The sequence below is a fragment of the Ixodes scapularis genome, unplaced genomic scaffold, assembly GCF_016920785.2.
Source record: "Ixodes scapularis isolate PalLabHiFi unplaced genomic scaffold, ASM1692078v2 PGA_scaffold6__148_contigs__length_123643588, whole genome shotgun sequence".
NCBI classification, from domain to species: domain Eukaryota; kingdom Metazoa; phylum Arthropoda; class Arachnida; order Ixodida; family Ixodidae; genus Ixodes; species Ixodes scapularis.
The window spans coordinates 6,446,149-6,469,357 of record NW_024609881.1 but is presented as its reverse complement, the minus strand read 5'-3'; the positions used below and the strand labels follow the sequence as shown (position 1 = coordinate 6,469,357).

The window sequence follows — 23,209 nt, the reverse complement described above, 5'->3', positions numbered from 1 at the left end:
GATATTTGCGAAGCGAACTGAGGTTCGATTTCGAAAAATTTCGATATTTTCGTACCGACCGAGGTTCGATTTCGAAAAATTCGCAACTTTTGACCACAGCGGAGTTTCGAATTCGAAAATTTCGAAGCTTTCACGGTTTCCAAAATTTCGAATTCGAATATTTCGAATATTTTTTTACTTTAGGTTCGATAAATTCGAAGATCTCGAAATTCTGTGTAAAAAAAATTCGAAAACTTCGAACGCTTCGAATTTTTATAGACACGAAGTTCGAACAATTCGATGATTTCGAATTTCTTTTTGCATAAAGTTCGAAAAGTTCGAAGGTTTCGATTCTCTTTTAACGCTAAATTAAAAAAAAAAAAAAAAAAAACTTTGAAGATTTTGAATTTTTTTTTAGTCCAAGTTTTCAAAGTTCGAAGTCCGATTTTCAAGTTTTTCCACAGTTTCAGTTTCAAATAACGTTTTCACGACTCACTGGTTTTCATGAAATCAAGTTTAGAAAAGTTAGGGTGTGATATCTAGATTCTGCGAAATTGGTGAGTGTCCCGGACGTGCTAGAATATTTGCCAATGCAGAATTGTGACCGCCAGCCCGGGGGGGGGGGGGGGGGGGGGGGTCTTTAACCTGCATCACGCAGTAGTGATTGCACGAACACACTGTTTTACGAGACTCATCCAGTTCGAAACGGCCAGAACGAGCAGGAGGTTGAGGCTCAGAAAAACCTTGAAGCGACCTGGCAAACTACCTCGCCACCCCTTGCACGCTGGTAGTAATCCGATCCGGTGAAGTTTATAAATGTCCTGGAGGTTTATTTTCTGGGACGGAGGAATCGCCTCGCAAAAAGCACAAAAGCCGACACAACTCGAGGTCGAGGAGCGTTCTACCATAAAAGTGGCGTCGGAAGAGGAAAAACGGGGGGAAAGAGGGTAGCGGGAAGGGGGGGGGGGGGGGGGGGGGGGGGGCTTCAGCCTCCTTTTTTTTTTGCCGGTATTTCGAACTTTCGAACTGTTAAAGAAAACAATACGGGGAAAGAGGGCGTGGTCGAGCTTATTTTAATCTGAAATTATTTATGCATATGTATGGCTACTGTCGCTCTTCACTGCGTAAAAGGTTGCGTAGATGGTCATTGTTAGAAACTCGTTGTCAGAAGGCACTGCTCGTCACATGCTTAGTGGTTCGGAAGTTCAAAGCTGTCTTTTCGACCTACACACCTGTGCCGATAGTAACAAAAAAAAAAAAAAAAAAAAAAGAATAAATGCGGGAATAAAAAGCAGGAGAAAAAAAAATCTATCAAGAATTCGTCGGAAGTGTTCTATTCTTGCATATTCAGAGATTCAGAACTTCGAAACAAGTCTCTTTTACCAAAATCTGTACAGGCTAAAAGAAACACGTCCCAGGAACGTGAAGCGAAAAAAAAAGTTTTCTTTTAATGACGTGCTGAACTTGAACACTATTAGAAATCTTCTCCCATGAGTTAATTTATTCCTTAACGTGAAAAAACAATAAATATATTATTTCGTATTCTGCAGATGGCAATGATATGTACTGTCTGTGGTGTTAATTTAAATGCGATACCTCAAACAACTTAGACGAAAATAAATATCAAGTTTAGGTTATAATTGCATGCAGATACATGTTTGGACATTTCTTCGAAACTCACGTTGAATAACAATAATCACATCTTAAGACGGCACTTACCTAGGCTATACATAGATCCTTCTTAAAAAAAAGTATAACATATCTACCATAAATAGCTCCGGCTGCAGCGTGCTTCAAATCTGGCACAAACGATAATCGTCAAAAACCCGTCGCCCTTCCTCGCCCCTTCGGGGATTTATTTCTTTAAACCTAAGCATGCCAGAACATTGAAATAAACGACATTGTCTTTCGTAAGGAACGCAGCACCGCGTGTAAAAGTTCGAGAAAAAAAAATTACGAATGTACCCCACTACTTGAAATCAAATGAAACCGTCCGCCGGTCTTTCGAAGTTCGACGAACGTCGAACTTTTACCCTAAAAGTTCGAAGTTCGTCGAACTTCTGACTTTTCAAAATCCGAAAGTTCGAAACTTTTCGAATTCTCTTGATAAATAAGTTCGAAAGTTCGAAATTCATCGAATTTTTTGGTCAGTCAAATTCGAAAGTTCGACAAGCATCGAACCTTGCAGCGCAATAAGTTCAAAAGTTCGAAAAAGATCGAATTTTTTTGCGTAATAAGTTCGACGGTTCGAAAAGCGTCGAACTTCTTAGCTTAACAAGTTCGAAAATTCGACCTCCGTCGAATTTTACGATATAGACAATTCGAAAAATCGAAATCTTTCGAACCTTTCGAACCGCTTGATTCGATCATCGAAACTTCGATTCGAAAAAAGTTCGCGGCATCCCTAGTAACAATCCTGGTAGAAGTTTCAATCTCGTACTCGCCACCCGGCGCCCTCCACATCTCTCGTCGAATGTCTTTGATCCTGCCGAAGGATCGGAAAACGGCGCTCACCTCTTCGTCGTTCACGTAGGTTGGCAGCCAGTGCACCCGAAGCGATGCCTCGGTCACATTAGGGTCGTCGATGACGCATCTCATCTCCTTCACAGTCAGTTCTCCGAGAGAAGTAAGAGGATCCCGTGTTTCCACGTCGTGAAGCGTGCATCCCAGCATGCTCCACGTCGTGAAGCATGCTGGGATGGGAAACACTCGAATGTAGACGAAAAAAACTAAGACTAAAATTTTTCCACCGTGTCTTTCACAACAAAACAGGAATCGATAAAGCCACTTATCTTATGGAGCCATCCTACGTTTCTTCCCGTTGTGATCATTCTAAAAAGGTTGCTGTTCCCACTTACAGGACTGACAGTTTCGCGAATTCATTTTTTGTCAAAACCGCGAGAGAGTGGAACGACCTCCCGGAAGATATTGTGTCCATTGATGATAATGACGTTTTCTTTTTCCACTTGTTATAATGTTTTCTAAAACCCCCTACAATAATGCCCACAGGGCGATGTAGGTACAATGTAAATAAAATAAAAAATAAATACCCATACGTGATTCAGCTGAAAGGCGCCAAGAGCCGCCACATTCTTCATCCCGATTGCGGCGTCCAGAGATCTGGCAAAGTCTCCTATGTTGTAAGGGTTGACCCTAGGGTCGCCGTGCAAGAAGACGGTGGTTGCAAATCGCTTGCCCGATGGGAGAGCCGGGAGGGACATCCGGTATTCCCCTCCCGACTGGCCAGTCCCATCCAACGCAGCCGCTCCGTTGATGCTCATATCCTCGTGCGTCTCTCGGGGAGCTTGGAAAAACACGACCGTACAACTTTCAGACTCCGTCTGAAAGTTGTACGGGACGCGCTGACAGCCATTCGCGCTGACAGCCATTCCTCTCATCAAATTGATTACAAACTTAGAAATATACATCGTAATTTCCGCGCTCAGGTCACTGATAGCTTCTTTTGGAACAATCTTTCCAGGCGCTGAAGGTGTTTATCCAGTCTACGAAGGTCGACCTCTTCCCAGTTTCCCACGGCGCAAGACTGGAGTTTCACATTGACGGAAACAGAGTACCACTGACCCCGGGAGTACCGTACAGCCACACCACGCACGAAGTCGAGCTCTTCACAATCACGCAGGCGGACAAATTCTACGAAGTGACGTCACTGCCTTATGGGCTGTTCCTCGGATTCGACGGGAACATCCTCCTCGTACAGGTAAACTAATTTGAGCACACATCGCAGGTGGAAACCAGCAGATGCACGCATGATTAGTTTACTATAAGCGATAGGTCGAACACCGGAAAGTGTGTTCCACAGACATTCTTCACAGAAGAAATCATTTGTCTTAAAGCTGTCCTAAATAACAAAACAATAAATCGTTAGAGTAGAACCAAAAATAAGATACTAAAAACCAATTTTCTAAGAAAGTCACCCAAAGTGCTTCCCTTTTATTACTATGGTTCCATTCAACGAAGCATATTTCAGACAGAAATGTTCACGTTCCAGAACTTTTAAAACCCACTGTATATAAAAAAAAAAGTTATTATCTTTGTGAGACTGTCAGTCTTGCATACGAGAAATCAATAGGTTGCTTAGTATTGCATTGCAGGGAGAGCGTTTTGTTGGACCTTTCCTACCCTTCTGTCCACCGTTTGGCGATAAAATTCAGATAGCCTCACGCTAACCCGCATCTTTCTCTCTTCTCCAGACCGCTAACATCTACCGCGGCAAGCTATGCGGTCTTTGCGGCGACTACAACCACGAGAGGCAGCACGAGCTTGTGGGCCCCGACCTCCACCACTACAACGACACCCTGGAGTTTGCCAAGAGCTACGTCGTTCCCTCCCCCGACTGCACCCCACCCTGAGCCTGATCTTCCACCGAGATCGTCGTTCAACCTTATTTTGGCCGCTTCTTATGAGCAGGCATTTTCTTTCTCAAGTACCGACACGAAGTGGCAGTGCTGAAGTTTCATCAAGAGTGTAGCTTCCCTAGAATATGAGTGACGTCACAAAAGCTTCAAGGCCACGGGATGATGATGGTTGTTATGTTTTCCCTGTCGCGATTGAATTGTTGGCGGAATTAAAAACTAATAAAGGCATAAAAATATCGTTTCTCTTTGGGTTCTGTTGTACAATCTATTAGCTCTTTAACAGTAACAAGCTGAGAAGATTGTCGGAAGGATGTAACCTGGAAGTAAAAACTCAGCTCACGGAGCCGACAAGGCAGGCCGATGCACAACGCACGTTTTCACTAAATACATTATAGGTATGGGTGTTTTGTTTTCACCTTCAGTTATTCTTTAAAAAATGAAGGCGAGAAAGGAGACACCTGCTTGTGTCGCGGTCTGCGTTTTGCTTTATAAATTGTAAAAAAAAAAAGAAAACATATGAAGCATTATTTCTTGAACTTCTCATGGCCTCGCGTGATGCTTGCGTTTTGAGCAGTGTCCAGGATATCGAGTGGCATATCCATCAGGTATCTTTTAAAAACGTAAACACTAGTCACGCTCTTTTTTTTTAATTTAAACTCCGGTATGACAAAATTGTACTCGGACATGCCGAACCGTCAACTGCTGTCCATTCCAGAAGAAGTTGGCTCTACTGTTCCACTGGAGGTAACGGACACTTTGATCCCCTTGGTAAAACCCTGAACTCGATAAGAGTTCTCGGGAACCATTTTTGCACATCCGATAAGGTACGATGGTACGAACTGCGCATGTGCGAGTATTCTGTGGTAGAGCATGCGCAGTTCGTGTCGAAGGGCCCATCGTATACCATATCGGATGTGCAAAAGCGGTTCCCTAAAGCTCTAATATTTTACCAGTATTACGGTGTCTGCAACGCGTCTCTGATGGGTTTGTTTCACGTCCTATTTAACCCATACATCGAAAGTAGTCCCAAAGTGGCAGCAAATAACGTCACAAAAGCCGGGATGCCATGCTGTCGGATGTCGCGATCCTGGTGACTGGCAGTAGAAGTTCCGGCAAAAAGCACAAGCAAACGCCAGTGTCGCTGTCGTCGCAGCGTCTGAACAGCTAGCTTCCGAAGCTTCTGTGTACACCGTTAAGCTGGAGTAAACAGTCCTCTGCCACATTTATCACCGCTGTTGTGACACCCCTAGGTTCCGGGTCGACGACAGCATGACACATCTTCGACGTCATCAAGCGGAAATCGAGGGGCTTTTTTTTTATTGTGCGTTAAGCAGTTAAGCACACCAGTCGTGGACGCGTTCCCATCACCATGCTTGCCAGCACCATGTCCAGCGGGTTGCATGATGTACGGTCGTGACGTCGTCCCGTGGCAACAGGGTAAAGAGAGCATTGCGAAAGACTATCAAAGATGCGCACAAGTTGCAACTGGTACCGTGGCAGTTGGGTTAATTGCTTCGTATGCAGGCGACGCGCTGAAATACAATTTAGGATTTACCCATCGATGGTCTTACGTAACTCAATAAATATTCCTCACAATGTACGAAAAAAAATTTGATATTTTCGAACGTGTATCCCGGAGTTCCCATACTGTATAGGCAATGGTCTGACGAATATAAATAACTTCTGAGCTTTTAGAGTCTTGATTGCACGGCGAACTCACGCATGGGGAGGCAGCGAAAGTGTCAGATGATAAAGTCCTCCTTACTTTATCTTTCGAACCGAGAAAGCAAAATTGCAGGAGATGAAGTGACTAAAATTTACCATATTCATTTCACCGCATAAAAACTCAATTTTTGAAAGTTAGCAAAATGGACAATTGGGCGAGTTGGTAAGAGTTCATAATTACTTACAGCGCGACTTAGAGAAATTTAATCTTGTCCAATATTCATTTGCCACTGCCACAAACCTCTCGTAAAATTCCTAGTTTGCTGCCTTCGTCTTCCCCAACCAAACCCTTATCACCGTGCACACCTTTTTCTGGGATTTGGACACTACTGAGGACACTTCTCTGGCGGAAGATCTCCGAATCAGCAGGACTCCTAAAAGTCAGTGGACAGCTGAGCAAGGGCTGCTCTAGGCCATGACCGGCCATAGTGAAGTCACCGCCACTGTATTATGTTTATTAAAGAGTTGGAAACGATGAAGTTACCATAACTTCAAGACTGATTTGGTTCCATACGAATCGTTTAATGGGGTCAAGCTCCAAAGACACCTGCCACACGCCGTCTCATTCAAGTCAAGCCGTTTTCCACGGGGCTCCCGTAACTGTAATTGTGTCGCATTCATTTTTAGAGAGCAGGAGGTTAGTGAGCTCCAATGGGCGTCTGGCATCTCCACTGAATACGAGGAATTCTTCCAGTGCAGTACGAGCGCTAGCCTGGGGTCCTTAAAGGGACACGCTCATGGTACTTATGCTAACCAAGGTTTTTGTTTGTACATGACATTTGAGAGGCCAAGTACCCAGAACACAATTTGCAGCTCGAAATTCGGTTTCTTTCCGCCCTGAAAACCGCCGATCGAAAACTGTCCGGTGTGAGTCGCGCTCACTCTCTTCTCCGTGGTCATGTGCAGTTTTCTGTGATTTAGGCACAACCACCAAATGCAATCAAAGTCGTGGGTCATCAAAGGTACGGAGAATATATTAAAAAATATTATAATACCCATTTTTGTGGCTTCTAGAACGTTTTAAAAAAACTGCAATATTTTGATTAAAAAACAAACGTTGCACACTTACGTGACCTTTAGCAACCATCTCCTCCTCTGTTTTTTTCTTCTCCAAAAGTCCAGTTTCGGTTTCAAGCAGTTGTGTTTTTTTTTTTTTTTGCGTTTTTTTTTCTGAAAGATATCTGTGACGCTGCAGCAGAATATCGATTGGGTAGTCTTCTGAGACCATTCATATCGCATGGTAAAATATAAAAAAAAATTGAAGGTGTCAGTGTCCCTTTAACGTGCATCGCGCAGTGGCGGCAGAAAACAGCGCACCGGTGCGACGCTCATTCAGATCCAAACTGGAAGGGGTGGGGATCAAACTTCGGATTCCTGGGTTCTGCAGCAAGAGCTTTCATCCATGGTATCTGAGCTGCGGTGCGTTAACACGTCCGGTCATTGACCCCCTTCTACTCTTGTAACAGAGTTCAGAACCAGTGGATGAGGAATATTTTTCGCCAAGCTAAAGGCAAGCTGCAAACACACACAAAAAACATTGATTTAGATCTCACTGGAAAGTAAATAAAAACACACCCTTCGGAGTAATGTTGTCGGCCACGATGACTTTAACGCGATGTCCGCTGTCAAATTAGGGTTGCTATCTGTTGGTTCGTCCTCCTTGCAAATGTTTCGAGTGCTGCTAAACCCTTTCCACGGTACAAGCAAGTAGTCTACAATGAAGTGACAGATGCTTTGATAGTCGAGTGCCCAATATTTATGAGACCTAACCATTGCAGCCATACTCGGCGTCAACCATTTCGTGCTGCATTGCGAAGCCCAGCGTAGCTTCCACAGTGTAGCAGTGACGCACTGCTGCGACAGTACGCAGCTTCCTCTCGCATGCACAACCGGCTCTTAAAAAAAATTAGAACGCTGCGGAAGCTGCGCTAGCTTTGACAACGCAGTACAAAATATTCGGCGCCAGGTACAGTAGTAGACCTATTGCTAGTTACCCAGGCATCAACATGCTGGTAATAAAGGTCAACGCGCCGCACGCGCATGCAGAAAAAAACAAAGGAAAAAAGCTTTCCCTCCTCAACTCGCAATAATTACAAGTGGCTACGTGATCTGACGCTAATTACATAACGTCAGCGTTCACCATAGTCAGGCGCTGAAGCTGGCGAAGCATAGAGCATGGGCTGAGCTTGAGACCTATGATCAACTCGCACCGGAAGTGCCTTAAAACCAGGACAGTGCACATCGCTCCTCGGTCGCGACACGCAAAGTCGCTGATTCGGTGCAACATATGAAGGACAAACTGCACCGCGCCGGTGCGCCGCGGCGACCGCCACCATGCGTCACCTCGTTTTTTGTTAGTTTTTCCTTACGTACGTCCATCTTCCGAACTTCGAAGCGCCCCACCGCGGCGAAACGCCATGCAGTGCACTCTGGGAAATAGTAGGCCGAAAAGTTTTGGTTTCGATTGAGCAGCTTCAGTTCATGCTAACACGCTGTGACCGAATGCGCTGCTTGCGTTTTCGATTATCTGACTTCTCAGGAATGTGTGATACACTTGTTCTCGAGCAATGTAGAAGGAAGACTGGGGCACTTTTGCGGGTTTTCGAAATGCCGAATATTGTGCATGTGTATGCGAACGTAGTAAAACGTGGCTTAGTCACCCCACCCCATGAGTGTATCGTTGAGATCAATTTGAATAATACTGTCAAGTACCAGTGAATTGCAACTAAAATTCGGTCACCTCGAGCCCTACATGTATATTATTTGCTAAATGCCCACTTATTGTTTCTTCGTTGAGCGAAAAACAAGCCGTATCCCCATAGGAGTCTCACAGTTGAGTTCAACTTTGGCATATACATTTCTAACAAAACGCAATACACTTTACCTCACTACTGAAGCAAATTTTCTATAAAGTCTTCCTCGTGTCATCATATATCTCCCACCCAAATGGCATGCTGATCGAAGATGGATGTTTCGCGAACGCTAAGATTGGTTAACCACACAGAGGCCCTAACAAGCGTCCCCTACTCCTCGCTAAGCCTTTTTGGACGAGCTTTTGCCGACGCCCAAAACCTGTGTCTGAACGGTGTGTTTGAATTATCTCGGCATACTCAATGAAGAAGAAAGCAAACACATTACAAATCTCATGGCCTTTAGCAGCTGTCAAATGCGTTTAGAATCCTTTGGTTAGTTTAGCGCACCGCATAAGGGCCGTAAACCTGCCGTCCGGCGAAAGGTGCGACATTCTTCACGCAAGTGCTCGACGGTTGCTTTCATAAAAACAGTTTTTATGTGTGACTGTCCCTGCATGATTGCAGGGTAACTTCATGAGCGTACGCGATATTGAACCAGTAGAATGCCAGCGGGTGGGGACTTGACTCGTGCAGTGCTGCGGGTCAGTACGGATAAGAAAGAAGAAGGGTGTTCCATTATACACTCTAAAACCGGTCTCTCATAAAAAACACCGTCCCTCTGATTTTAGAGAAGACAACGATACTTTCAGGGGGAAAGTTTTTTTTAAGAGAGAAATGGAAAAATAAATCAGCAACATCCAGAGGGACACCAACATATTAAGAGAGACCAAGGAATCCGTTTCCTTTGTCACTCTGAGTAGGGAAGACCGACAGAAAACTGCATGCTTCTCTTTTTATATTAAGAGGGGACTGGTCCCTCTTAACTGGACCAATGTAGTTCGGTCAAGAGGAAAGGTGCCGGCGCACTAATCCACGACAAAGAGTTCAGACGGTGCTAAGGTTTGGCGCCAATTCTCGGAGCTGGAAACGGTCGTGGCCGGAGAGTCGCAAGCGTCATGATGGTCGTTTAACTTCCTTCGGGTGAGTAATCCTGTTACATTGACGCTTTGTTTTGAGTACATTGTGGGTGGGAATGACGAGCCATCAATATTTTCACTCTGGCTGTGAAATGCACGACCTTTGCACGTTTTCAGCTTTACTGCAGCAGTCCGCGGTCGCCTCCTGCATGGATCTCCTCGTTCAGCTAGGACAAAGCGTCGCCCGTCGTTGGCCCTGCCGTGAGCCGCATGGCTGTCTTTCGCACAAAATACGCATAACGGTATTGTTCGGGCTAGGGTGTCCCCATGTGTATGCTTCTGTCTTAGGCTGGCGATATCAGACCATTTTGTGTCCCACGCTTTTGTCTACTTTTTAATTTCGAACGCGCGTTCGATCTTCCCCCAGCTCGAGCTGCAAGTTTCGGGACTGCTACCCCGCCATTTTATAAACGGCAAGTTCTTTGCTCTTTATTCGTGACTGTGCACTGTCGGCATCGGGTACTACAAAGGATGGTATCAACCTCCCGAAGGCGAAATAAAGTTACCCGCTCGGTCATGCAGTCAGTGTTCGTAACCGTATATGGTAGACATCGTTAGCGTTGAAGAGGGAATCAGGTTTTGCTTCAAGTGGGAGGCGAGCAAAAAGCCATACTGTGTGTGTGTGTGCGCGCGCGTGTGTGTGTGTGTGCGCGCGTAAGGGTGTGTGCGTGCGTGCGCGCGCGCGCGTGCGTGCGTGTGCGTGTGTGTGTGTGTGAGAGGAGGATGGAACCGTCTAATTCCAAATGAAAACAAAAACAAGTTCTTTCGCGCGTTCGCTTTGCGTTGCTACGAGCGTCTAGTCTAATCCAGAACGACGCGACCGTCTGCTGAAAGAGGGGAAGGGGGCAGCGATGGCCAGGGAGCGCATGTTTCTTGTTGCTTTTTTCCCTGGAGTGTTTTTTTTTTTTCTTTTCTTCGTTATATTTTGACGGTCGCGGCCGCAAAACTACCGGTCTCTTTTTTTTTTCGGCGCCGACCGTGCTTTTTTTTTTTCAAGATTTTATGCATGTTGTTTGTTTTCGGCTTTGTTTTCTGTGGTTGGTTGAATTTTCTGTGTCGCAAACGTGCAAAAAATGATGAAAATAATCCCTGGAGAAGGGGAACAAGGGGAGAAGGGGAATCCCCTTTGCATTTAAGTGCAAAAAATATAGACGAAAGATTGTTTTTTTGTTTCTTTTTTTTGTATTCCCGAGCGCTTTAGGGCTAGGTTGACAACGGCGGTTAAGTGACTGTTACAAATCTTGTTTTCAGAGTGGGGCAATGACTATGAACGTTGACATGAGGGGAATAAGTCGGGGGTTCTGCTCGGAATGCTCGTGTAAATTTCTACCGGGACCCTGTGCACTGTGGAACGCACCACTCGGAGTGGTGTGCTTACTGCGGCCACCCGCTCACAGCGAACTCGGTGAGTATGAACTTTTTATATTCTGGCATGTACGTAGGCTCCATTCACGTTCTGGTTAGCATAAGCGTTGTTTCCGAAAAAAAAAAAATAATAATAATAATTAACGAGTGTTGCTTTCTAGAAAATAAAAAAAATGCATCAGTTCTTTTCTGCAGCTTCAAGCCGCAAATAAAATCCATGTTTTCCAAAGCAGAATTTTGAGCAAACCTCGTTGTCCGCAAACTTCGAGCTTTATGGCACCAACAACGTATGTTTGTTTTATATAATATATTTTTTTTAATTAAAGTTTTACAAAATTACACTAAGCCCTGGTCAAGATCAAACCATGTAAAATTGGTTTTCGTGCGAGTCAGTACTCGCACAAAAAACAATTTTACATGGTTTGATCTTGACCTGGGCTTAATGTAATTTTTTAGAACTTTAATTCGGAAAATTTATTATATGAGAACAAACATACGTTTTTGGTGCCATAAAGTTCAGTAAAATCATACATCCTTGCTTTATTACCTACAATATTTAATAGTTATACTTTTTTAGATGATCTATTCAGTCACTACAGATTGGCTTTCAAATCTCTTAACGGTTCGCATTTTATTTTCGCACTTGTTTCCTACCACCTCCTTGAAAACAGGTAAAAGCGCTTTATTACCTTCACTTTAATTTCCTTTATTTGTGTCTAAAAAAAACAAAAACACTACGATTTCTCATTCAGCTGAAGGTGGAAGCAGGGCTTCGGTTCCAAAGCACAATGCTCACCATTCTGGGAAAACTGGAGGAGGTGAAGAGGGCCTTCTGCGGAGACGACCCAACAACATTTTTGAACATTGGAGACCACCTCCGTTCTCGATTGGCCAGAAGTTCTCTCATCACCACGGTAAGTGAAAAAGCGGATGCAAGAATAGAACTGTAATTTCGACGCTGCCACAATTTTTGAACAATTGCTGCTTGCAGGACAAGCGTACCCCAAACGAATGAGTTCCAGGACCCAAGATTTTCTTCGGTTCGGAAAAACAGATCGTTTCTGGGAGTCAATCAGTGAAACTCTCCTCTAGCACGACTCTGGAGGAGGCACTAGTCATATGCTTTTGCGTGTATTACATAAGGTGACTGTCCTACCCTGCGGCATATAGACAAACCGTTGGGCTCCTCCAGTGTCCGCTCGTTGAAAATGACGAGTTTCCGATTCAATTCATGTCGGAGAAGCTCAGAAAATTGCTTATGGCCGTTCAAAAACAGCAGAAATTCTGAGCGTCTGCTGATTGCAAGAAACGCCGCGTAATTTATTTTAATGCTAGAAAGCATGTAACTACACTCTAAAAAAAACCATGAATCAACTTCCCCGAACAACATTTAGATAGCCAATAACCGTTATTCACGGAGGCAGCTCAGCGAATCACGTTGCCGAAACATATGATTAGACCAAAAAACGCAGTCTGAGTTGTGACATTAAGCAATAGAAAAAGTCATGCTTGCATTGCTTAGTATCACAACTGAGACAGCATTTTTTTTTGTTGTATAATCATACATTTCGGCATTGACGTTCACTGCGCTGCCTCCGTCCGTTATGGTGATTGGCTTTCCAAGTGTCGTACAGGAAAGTAGACGCACGGTTTTTTTTTTAGAGTGAAGTGTTATTTTTTGCGATATCCGCTGTAAAAAGGCAATTTCAGCACGGTCGCATTGTTATTGATTATGATAGCCAAAAAGAGTCACTTTGCAGCAGGAAAGTTTTTGTGCGATAATTCCTAAGAAACGCCAATTTCTGGCTTCGTTCTAACGTCTTTTTTATCTGTAGAAGCTACCAGAAAATCGTTATAAAATTACTATTTTTATACCTATTGTAGTGTGTCATGGCAAATAAAACATGTGTTTACTTTTAAAGATTGCCACTGTTTTATTTTTCATATTGATTTCGTTTATCAAACATGAAATACCGATCAATTTTCACTTCTGCTACGCAGCATAGAATAACTTTGGCTAAACAATATCAGCGAAAGTGCGCGAATTGCATCACTGCACTGCAGCTTCTCAGCTGACAGTCAAAACACGAAGGAGCAGAAATTCTACGATAAAATAAAAGTGATAACCTAAAGCCGGGGTCACACTGCTTATACATCATACAAAATACCCTGTTCCGAAACGAGTCACCGCGACATCCGTGCTTCGAATGTCATGTAACAAAGCTACCTCTTGAATTGGTTACCTCATGGCGTACGAGTCACGGATGTCGGGGTGACTCGTTTTGGAACATGTATGCGCAGGGTATTTTGTATGATGTAAAAGCAATGCGACCCCGTCTTACCGCTCATTCAAACTGGAAGCGGATCCGCGTTAGCAAAGCGGTTGCGAACGCGGTTGTATAAACATCCAATACAATTGCACGCGCACTTGATGTCGTCGTGTGCGCGTGCAATTGCACTGGACCTTCATACAACCGCGTTCGCAACCGCTTTGCGAACGCGGATCCGCTTCCAGTGTGAATGAGCGGTTAAGGGGGACTATATACCCCTGCATTTTAAGCGGGCCACCGTCCCTCCAAATTTAAGGGGGAAAGTATCTCAAAAATGTCCCTCTTACTAAGTGGGACTGACGTTGAATTTAAGGGAGACGCCCTATCGCTTACTTTAAGAGGGGTGGTGTCTCACTTAATTAAGAGGGAGCATCCCCATGTAATATTAAGAGGTCTGTCGCCCCCCTTAAAGTTAAGTGTGAAAAAATCGAAGAAATGTCCCTCTTACTAAGTGGGACCGGGCTTAGAATGTAGGCTCCGTGCGGACGTGTTTCAAAAAGACTGGTGGCGCCATCCGGCGGGCAAGACACGAACTATTGGTACGTTCCCGTCGCTCTGCTCTCGCACGGCGCGGGCTTCGTCTTTGGTTTCGTTATGGCGTCCGCAGCATCGCGGCCGAAGAAGCGTACGTCGACGTATTGCTGCGTGTACGACTGTCATAACAGCTACATCAACACAGCCGGGAAGCTCCCTGCCGTGAAGTTTTATCGATTTCCTGGCAAGCCGTACGAGGCGGACCGCCGGCGCAAATGGATCGCAGCGGTGCGGCGCGCAACGTAAGACAGTTTTGTTTTTCGCGCCAACTTTCTTCGTCTTTGCTAGCTTTTTGTGCGGAAGATTTGTTTCTATACTTCGTTTCAGCTTCGGTACAGACGCAGCCAAAGCTACAAGCGCGAGCTCCGGGCTTTCAGCATCCCTGCCCAACACGCGCGCTCGTGCAAGCACTGTTCTGGGCCACATGCTCGCGCTTGTAGCATCGGCTGCGTCTGGACCGAAGCTGAAACGAAGTATAGCTCGTGGAGCAGGTCACTGTTATGTGCACAGGGCAGACGGAGACTCGTGGGAACCCCCGAATCGGCAAACTAGAATCTGCAGCGCCCACTTCGCTGGGAACCAGAAGAGCTCCATCGCTCACCACCCTGCCTACATTCCCACGATTTTTCCCTCGTCGTACAAGGCAAGAAACAACGTGACGACGGAGACTAAACTACAGAGATATAAACGGTTAGTAACTGGCACCTGGTACCATGACGTTTTCGTTTTTTTTTATTCGCGAAATGTATCGAAAGTCGTGGAGGACGTGAAGAGCTTACGTTTTGTTTCTTGCCTCCCGAAGATAGCGATGGAATTTTATCGGCTAGACTTAATTAGCTGCAAGTTTTAAACTTGCCCAACTTGAGCCCAGGCAAGAAGACATTTTTTTTTAGCTTTGTTTGTAAGGTCTAATATCACATCCAGAAAAACAGTGTTTTTATTTCTTCTCGCAGCTGGCAAAAAAGGAGCAGGACACAATCGGGTAGCCCTTCAACACCTGCATCCTCAAGTACGGAAGATGCCGGGCCCTCGACCACTGTAGCCGATCCCTCAACCAGTGAGGACGACCAGGCCACCAGTGTTGAACCACCACTGCAAGAGGGAGATTCTATGCATGCTGTGAATGCGGTGAGCCAGTTTGTCCGATATGTTTTTCTGGACTTCCGACTTTCACAAACTAATATTGTTCTACGATTGCCCTGTCACATGAAGCAGACGAGTTATTCGAACAATACCGAAAAGTTTTTTGTGGTAGTGCCATCAAACTATATTGATAAAACTATATTGCCTTATGGATCTAATCACTCCCGAACTGCTGTGCACACGACAAGGTGACCTGTTCCCTCCCAACTTACCAGAAACATTGTTTTGTTGAATGTTGTCTGAATTACAAGATTGATTTGTAAATAGGAAACTACCAGCAAGTGACATGCATTTCATGCAAACAGAGTGGTTGCACTATTCGTTTTGTTTCTGATTATGTAGGAGTTTTTCTTATTAGTTAGAGCAGATTGTCTGCGAAACAGTGGAAACAGTAGACCACTGATACATGCATATGGTGTTTTCACAGTTCACACAGACAGAACGAGTTGACGAAGTTGGACCCTGCAACCTCTTCTTGTCCGTGACATCAGATGGGGATGCTTCCACTCAGGTCACCCATGCTATCATGACATGCGTCGCCATCGAAGAAGCTACAGAATGCACATCAACAGCTGTGGAGCCTGACCGACGGAGCTGCATCTTTGCTGGTTATGACTCTTTAGTAGGAAAGTCTGGTGCTCTTGAGGAGCTCTGCTCAGTGGGCACGAGTGTCTTTGCTTTGTTGCTCCATTTACTCAGTTCTATTGTTGTGAGAGAGAATGACATCTCCATTGAAAACAAACTGCTCATATTTCTTTTAAAGGGGCCCTGCAATGACGTTTTGACTGGTTTTTAATTTGCACCGAACCTGAGCGCACTGAACGTAGTAACTTAATCCAACTTTTCTTTTCTCAAATTTCGCTTTATTTTAAAAGTTATAGGCGAATTAGAATTACAAAAACAAACAAAAAATAACCTCCTTCATGACGTCGTAGGTCCTGGCTTGAGTGGCCTTGAACTAGAGGAGGACGAGTGAGCTCATCGAGCGCACATGGCTGCCGCACTCCGTGTCGACGGCTCGAGAGGGCGCCACTAAAGCACGTGTTGGATAGGCTGTATGAAGCGGGCGGCCAGTTCAGCTCGCATTACATTTGCAGCGCGACTAAACACTAATTCGGCATAACATTTCATTGGCCACAAACGACAGCAAACACGGGGTAAAGATCGGTTCAGAACGGGAGCCACTTCGCGCTGACGCACCGCCAAATGGCCAAATCGCCAGCAGGGCCCGCGCCGAAGGCCTTCGGAACGCTCGGAACCGGTCGGATTCTTGAGCCGGTATACGACCACAGCGCCGCCGCGTACATTCGGGACCTTTCTACGCTCCTCGTTTGTCGTAGCTAGAGCACTATATAGCTCCTACGGAGCAGAGTAGCGCAATCCTTTGAACCCAGTGTTTTGCCGACAACATGGCCGACGGAGCGGCTCGGCGCGAGTCACGTGGTACTCAGGGTTCCAGGAGGCGGCCCGCCCTATGGGAGAATACATGGAGATCGACACAACACGGCTGATAAAAAAATGAGCGGCGAGTTCACACTTTTCAAAACTAGTCTGTCGTGAAGTTAGTAAAGCACTAAACACTTTATCAAAGTTTTAATGATATCGGATGCGTGTGTAAATTTTGAGAAGGCAATTTTCAAGGCAATGGCGTTTGAAGCAGACGATTTTCGCTCGCAGCGGAGATGGGCTTTTCGGATTGGCCGGAGCGGGTCACGTGAATGGTGTGACGTCGCCGTGTCGTCTGCTGCATGATGCCGTTCAGGCAATTTTTTAAAAAAAGTTACGTCCTTGCGTGGCACAAAACTTAGCGCAAAGTATTCTAAAATGTTCCATTATTATGTCAAAAACAATTTCCATTCCGTACATTCCCACAATACTGGAGAAACAACGATTTTCTCACGTTCTCCGTGCATTTCTGACCGCAGTTGGAACCTCCGGGCGTTCGCCGCTAGTCGCCGAGAGGCGGCGTTCTAGATTGCGCTACTCTGCTCCGAAGGAGCTATATAGTGGTCTAGTCGTAGCCTCATTACGGTGGCTAGAAGGGGGAGGTGCCAGAATCGCGGCGCGACGGAGAGAGCAGCCGGTCAGGACGCAGCGGTGGCGCTGTTGTCGCCACTGAGGTGCCCGTCCGCTCGCGCGTCCGCTCCGATGCGTGCGCTTTGCTACTTGCTCCGCGCGTTCGTACGGCGCTTGAAATGAATGCCTTTAAGCTAATTTCCACCAAGCTCCACTGACTTCGAACGTGTGGCTAAAGCACCCCCCTAATAAACCTGCTAATCATTTTATAATGATTTAGTTGCGCGTGGGCGCCCAAGGCTCTCGATAGGCTGAAGCGTTATCGACGAGAGAAACTACTGTAAAACCCTTTTTTTTTTTCGCAAGGCCTTTAATTTTTGCGAATTTCACAAAATAAAAAAATTGCGGAATTTAGGGGCACGCGAAAATACCGGCTTCTAGAAACCCTGAATTGCGTCCTCCAGAATTCGCGAAATTAATTGGTCACGAATATGCCTCTCTGCATGATCCTCGAAAACATGGGGCCGCGAAATGTTTTACACTATTTAGTTTGGCTGGTTGGTTCATCATCATCAAATGAAGGAAGCCCACGCAGGATGCAACGAGCACAACTTAGGCATTTTATGTTTTATTTATTTCTGGGCTCTAGTGAATGTGTATGGGTCAGCTAGTACCGTTGGGTTGACTGGTGCTTGACAAGAAATGTACATGGTTCGTTGAGATCGTCAACATTCGCACTTGAAAGGGGGAGGGTGGGGGGAAAAACACTCGATTAATCAATGAAGTTTCACGCCTGGTAAATATGGGCCACAAGGGCCCATATCTGACACCTTTTAACAAATAGAAAGGACACCTTCATTTGAATATTCAAACCTGTATTCTCCTCACTTATTTACAAAACAACCGATATTAAACAGGAAGAAAAAAAAAAAACAATGTACAGAAAGTAGTTTCGACAGTAATCAGAAACGGAAATCACGTTGTATGCCTCAGCTTGAGGTACTTCATCTTGTCCCTCTTGCCTTGTCTAGACGCATTCTGAGCTGCAACTAGGAAATGCATCCTAGTCAGCACGAAGAAACGAATAACTTGGTTTGTCACTTCGACAGTGTGCTTTGCGCAGCCAACCAAGTTCAGTCTATTTTTGGAGAGGCAGGAGATGAGGTCCCTTACGCTGTTCGCCCTCAACTTATTGAAGGTGAAACAGTACGTGAATCCATCTTCCATTGTTTCAACTAGGTCCTTGAGTGCCTGGGACGGGTAAAGAAGGCCTCCCTTGTCCATGTACTTTGTCAGGCACGACTCTCCTGGGAGCGAGGGCGAATCCTTGGGCTGGAGAAGCAACCTCCAACACTCTTCGCACTTGGTTTTCTTCAGCATTTTGCGGGCGACATAGCCACTAACATCGTAGGTTATCCGAGAGTCGCTTTTTGATGCAACCATGTCACCGTGCTCTGACAGTGCACTACATGCTTTTATCATCTCATGAGCCTCGTTCAAGTAGCCCACATCCAAGAGATCGTCAAGCTTGTTTTGCAGTTCCGCCGGGTCAGAGTTGCTGCGAGGATCAAGAAGGCTGTTTAAGAGTCATTGAGAAATGTTGCCGCTTGTAGGTGACCGGGCTAAGCTGTAAAAGCTCAGGCAGTTCACTGAAATCAAGAACTGCGTCGGCGTGGGGTGGTCGTTGCAGCCTGACATCTGTCTCAAGATGCCAAACAGGTTCTCGATAGAGTCCTGACTGAAACGTGCGGTCATCAAATACTTGAATCCCAAGGTCTTTGTCACGTATGTCAGGAGCGAGAGTGTGCTTGCAAGAGTCACCCGAAAGCCTTCAGCTGTAGCTTGGCTCAAAAACCCCAGCTTTCCAACAGTGGCTTCCCAGATGTCAAGGTATTGTTGAAACCTCTTGATGTGCTTGACTTGTTCCGTCTCTGGTCTCAAACCAGTTCGGCGGTGCCTTGAAGTCATGGAAGCGATGAGGTCCCTCAGCATAGCGACAAACAGTGAAGTGGCCACTGGGCTCCCAGGTCCATAACGGCTCTCCACTTCATGTCTGTATACATAAAGGCCCCTCAGTACCTTGTCACTGAAGAATCTAAATGCGAGATTCACTCGCATCTTCTCGAATCCATTCGGCTGAAAAACAGCCATTGTTACGTGCGGCATTGCTTTGAGAGACACAGTACTTGCACTGTCACACTTCCATGCTTCTTTTACGAACTTGCTGCTCACTCGTCCATCTGGAGTCTGAAGCCCTGTTGAAGATATAGAGTTCCGCGCACATTTTACAAGGTGCGGGAAGTCTGAAATGAAGTGCAGATATCGGCTCGGGTCCACTGGATGTTGAACTTTACAGACTGTCTTCGTGAGCTTCCCGGTGATACCAAACATTTTCCACATACTCCTGTTCCAGGAGGCGCCATCGCATGTGATGAAATCAACAAAAAGTCCGGACTTCTCCGCAAAAATCACAGCATCCACAACGATTCTGGACAGCACGTCTGCCTTTACATTACCTCGTGCACCAAAGACGCCGAGGATCTGCTGCCATTTGCCTGTAAACGGCTGAAACAGAACCACAAGCCCGTGGTCGCAAGTGACACCTTCCTGACCCGCAGAGCTGTAGTTGCCGAGGTCAACAAATCCATCGATGAGTCCTTTCTTGTTGAACATCAGGCTTTCTGAAAGCTTCATTTCATCAACAAGAATCCCTCCGTGTCGTTGGTATGGATCGATGTCCTTTGACTTCTCGGCTATTGCTGCAAACCTTCTCATTGAAGCCAAAGCTGCTTCTGTAGGTTTTGACATATGTCCGTAGGCACGAAGGGCTTGGGACTACCATGAGCTTGTGTGTTCGAATATGCTCGTACAGTCGAGGGCTCTTCATGTGCATGACAATGCACTCAAGTATCCATTCTTGATCAAACTTCATACCGTTGGTCCCCTTTCTCGTTGAAGCTTCAAAGCATGCCCGTATTTGCAGCTGCTGCTTTTTGGACAGGCCTTCTATCTTCCGCTCCAAACTTGCGGTACTGGTGGACTCGTTCTCCGTCCTCATCTTTTCAATGTCTTTCTTCAGGTTTGCGATGTTGCGCTTCTGACGTCGAAGTTGCGCATTTTTTCTAATCACCTTTCGTGATGCCTCAACACGGGTCTGTTTTGCTCTTGTGCGCTTGTAAGAAGCCTGGTTCAAGAGCAACCTGCGTAGATATTTGCATTGCAGGCATCGCTTTTCAGTTTGCGAAACTCCGCCACATTTCACACTGTGAAACTTGCCAGCATATACCTTGTGCTTTGTTTTTGTTTGCATCATGTCAATGCCCGTCACCATCTCAAACCCTTCACAAGGAACAAGGGTATCCATCTCTGAAAGCAGGTCCTTCACAACATCAGCGCTGTCGACATCCACAGTTGTCACCACTGATCCCTGTACGTATGCGGTGCAGTGGATACTTGTCTCGCTAGTAGAGCACAAAAGCAGCTTCTGAAAGCAGAGAGTGTCACCATTTGGTGCACACACTGAAAACGCTACGACGGTCGGTGCTTTCGGGATCGCGTGCTTTGCCCAGTATTTGCTTGGAAGATCTTTTTTCATGCTCTCCAACTTTTCTTTGGTGCTGGGCTGCGTCACTGGTGTGATGTTGGCTACAACGATGCACTCGTCTTCACGAATGACGTTGTCCCTCTTTTGCTTTCGTGGCACGCCGCCGTTGGACGTCACTGACTTCCTCTTTGACGGCAGTTTCTTCGACAGGTACGCGGGGATGCTCGGAAACAAAGTTGGGATTGCATCGGCTGTCAGGCAAGGGCGACCACGGGGAATTTTCACCGTCTCGCCGTTAATGACGTGAGTGTAGTTGCGCACTATGAATCTCTCGTCAAAATGAGCTTCACGAACTACGGAGTTTTTCTCGAGAGGCTTGTCAGCTCGCGGAATTGAATGCTGCCAAGCCCGACGGCGTTCATCGTCACCGGGAACGGCGAAAAGGGAGGCTTTTTTCCCTTTCTTTTTGTCGGAAACGTACCCTGTGGTGCATCCGGGTGCAAAGCAGTGTGTTTGACGTTTTGCCATCGCTGTAGTCTGGAAGCATGGGCGATAATTCTGAAGCCCCCCAAACAAAACGAGCACTGGGAGTAAAGTGCGGAGCGAACAAACCAAACAAGCCTTCGCCCACAGTGCCTTCTCCGGCTCGCGCGGGCGCCTCAGTGTCGACGCGCGCGCCACCTCTCGTCGTCATGAAATACTAGCGAGCCTCCTTGCACGGCGCGGGCTAGGCGATTCTGACACCTCCCCCTTCTAGCCACCATAGCCTCATCCCACTAGCCTTTTCTAGTATGCGCCGTTTTTTTCCGCTGCTTGGTGGCGGGTATGTCGACGGGTCATTTCTCGTTTCCGTACTTTCTAAACTGCATTTGTTTCTTTTCTGATCTAAAATAGTGAACAAAGACTACTTTCATACATAATTGAAACGGTTCGCGACACTTATATTTTGTATCTCGACTAAAAAAAAAGCTCTTAGCGGCTTTGACCAGTGGCAAGCCCAGGACCAAAGACGTCACATTTTGCGCGCTTTCGGTACCGCGGGTCGCCCTCGTCGGTGGAGGAGGTTTCCGCGTTGTCCGGTTAAAATATGACGCACCGATATTTAGTTACTCTCTCCGTGCTTGCTGGCTTTCCCCAACCCCAAGAGACATGGAAACCGCAAAAAAGGTAGACGCTTAAACATGATTGCAGGGCCCCTTTAAAACGGAAGCTCGGGATTTCATTTACGAGCCTGGGGTGCTGTTCGGTGTGCACAGGACAACAGCAAGCCGCATCTTTTTTTTGTTTTAAAGAACCTGGTCAGTGCCACAAGCTCCTGGATGCCAAATCCGTCCTCTTCCTCGGTGCAGGCAACTATGCCGGAGTGCTTCAAAGCACACTACCCAAAGTGCCGCTACATAATTGACTGCACCGAGGTGAGGGCGGAGACTCCAGCGACTTGAGAACAACAGCGGGCGCTGTTCTCAAATTATAAGGGCTGTCACACACTGAAGTTTCTCATAGCCATTCTCCCCAACGGAACCGTTTCATTTGTCTCACAGGCGTATGGGGGCCGGAGCCCGGACACCTACATAACTATTGACTCGGGGTTCTTAGAGCGTATAGAACCAGGAGATGTAGTACTTGCAGATAAAGGGTTCCCGGGGATCAATGCACCAGTTGAGAGCAAGCATGGAGTCATGGTGTTTCCCCCCTTCTCAAAAAGCCAGTTGCAGTTTACGTCTGCTGAAATGGAGATGACATACCAAGTTGCCAAGGTGCGAATTCACGTTGAGAGAGCTATTCAGAAGATAAAGATTTTTAATTTTCTGAACAACAGAGTCCCCACTGAACTTATTTCTAGCATGACCGACATCGTGCGCATCTGCTGTGTACTGGTGAATCTTCAGCCACCAATCCTTACGAAATAATTCAACACAAGAGAACCTCATTACATTCTTAGGCAACCGGCACCTAGGATTTGTGACTTCAGGGTGAAAAAGGGTACTGACTTATTTTTCTTTGTGATGGTTTTGAATATGTATGTGGCTTCTATCGCATATCTTTGTGCTAATGGTGTAATGTCGAAGTCTGCTAGAAATTTCTTCTTCAGTGCAGTCCTCTTTAAATGCTAAAGTGGAGATGGTGGTGCATGTTGGGCTGTAGGGCTACTTCTGTGACTTGTTTCTTTTGCTTACATTTATGTTTCACATCCCTTTAATTATGTCCTTTGTTGTTCTTGTAATGTTGAGTACTATAATAAAACTGTGTACTTCGCAGGAGCGTTGATGAATGAGAGTAGATATACAGCCATTGAGAACATGTATTTATTAACAGCTGATTTTCAACCGCTATTTACATGAGGTTATAGGCCATATGGAAAAATAGG

The 23,209-nt window shown here is 45.9% G+C and overlaps 1 protein-coding gene and 1 pseudogene across 1 annotated transcript in view; both read left to right on the top strand.

Moving 5' to 3' along the window:
- LOC8041793 (vitellogenin-4-like) overlaps positions 1-4,349 on the top strand; it is a 100,732-nt gene extending 96,383 nt beyond the window's left edge. Inside the window, exons 24-25 of the mRNA XM_040220580.1 lie at positions 3,461-3,697; positions 4,191-4,349. Coding sequence (XP_040076514.1) covers positions 3,461-3,697; positions 4,191-4,349 — 396 coding nt within the window. The remainder of the gene's footprint in view (positions 1-3,460; positions 3,698-4,190) is intronic.
- A 9,788-nt stretch (positions 4,350-14,137) lies between these two features.
- Positions 14,138-22,751, top strand: LOC121838323 (annotated as a pseudogene).
- Positions 22,752-23,209: the final 458 nt, after the last annotated feature.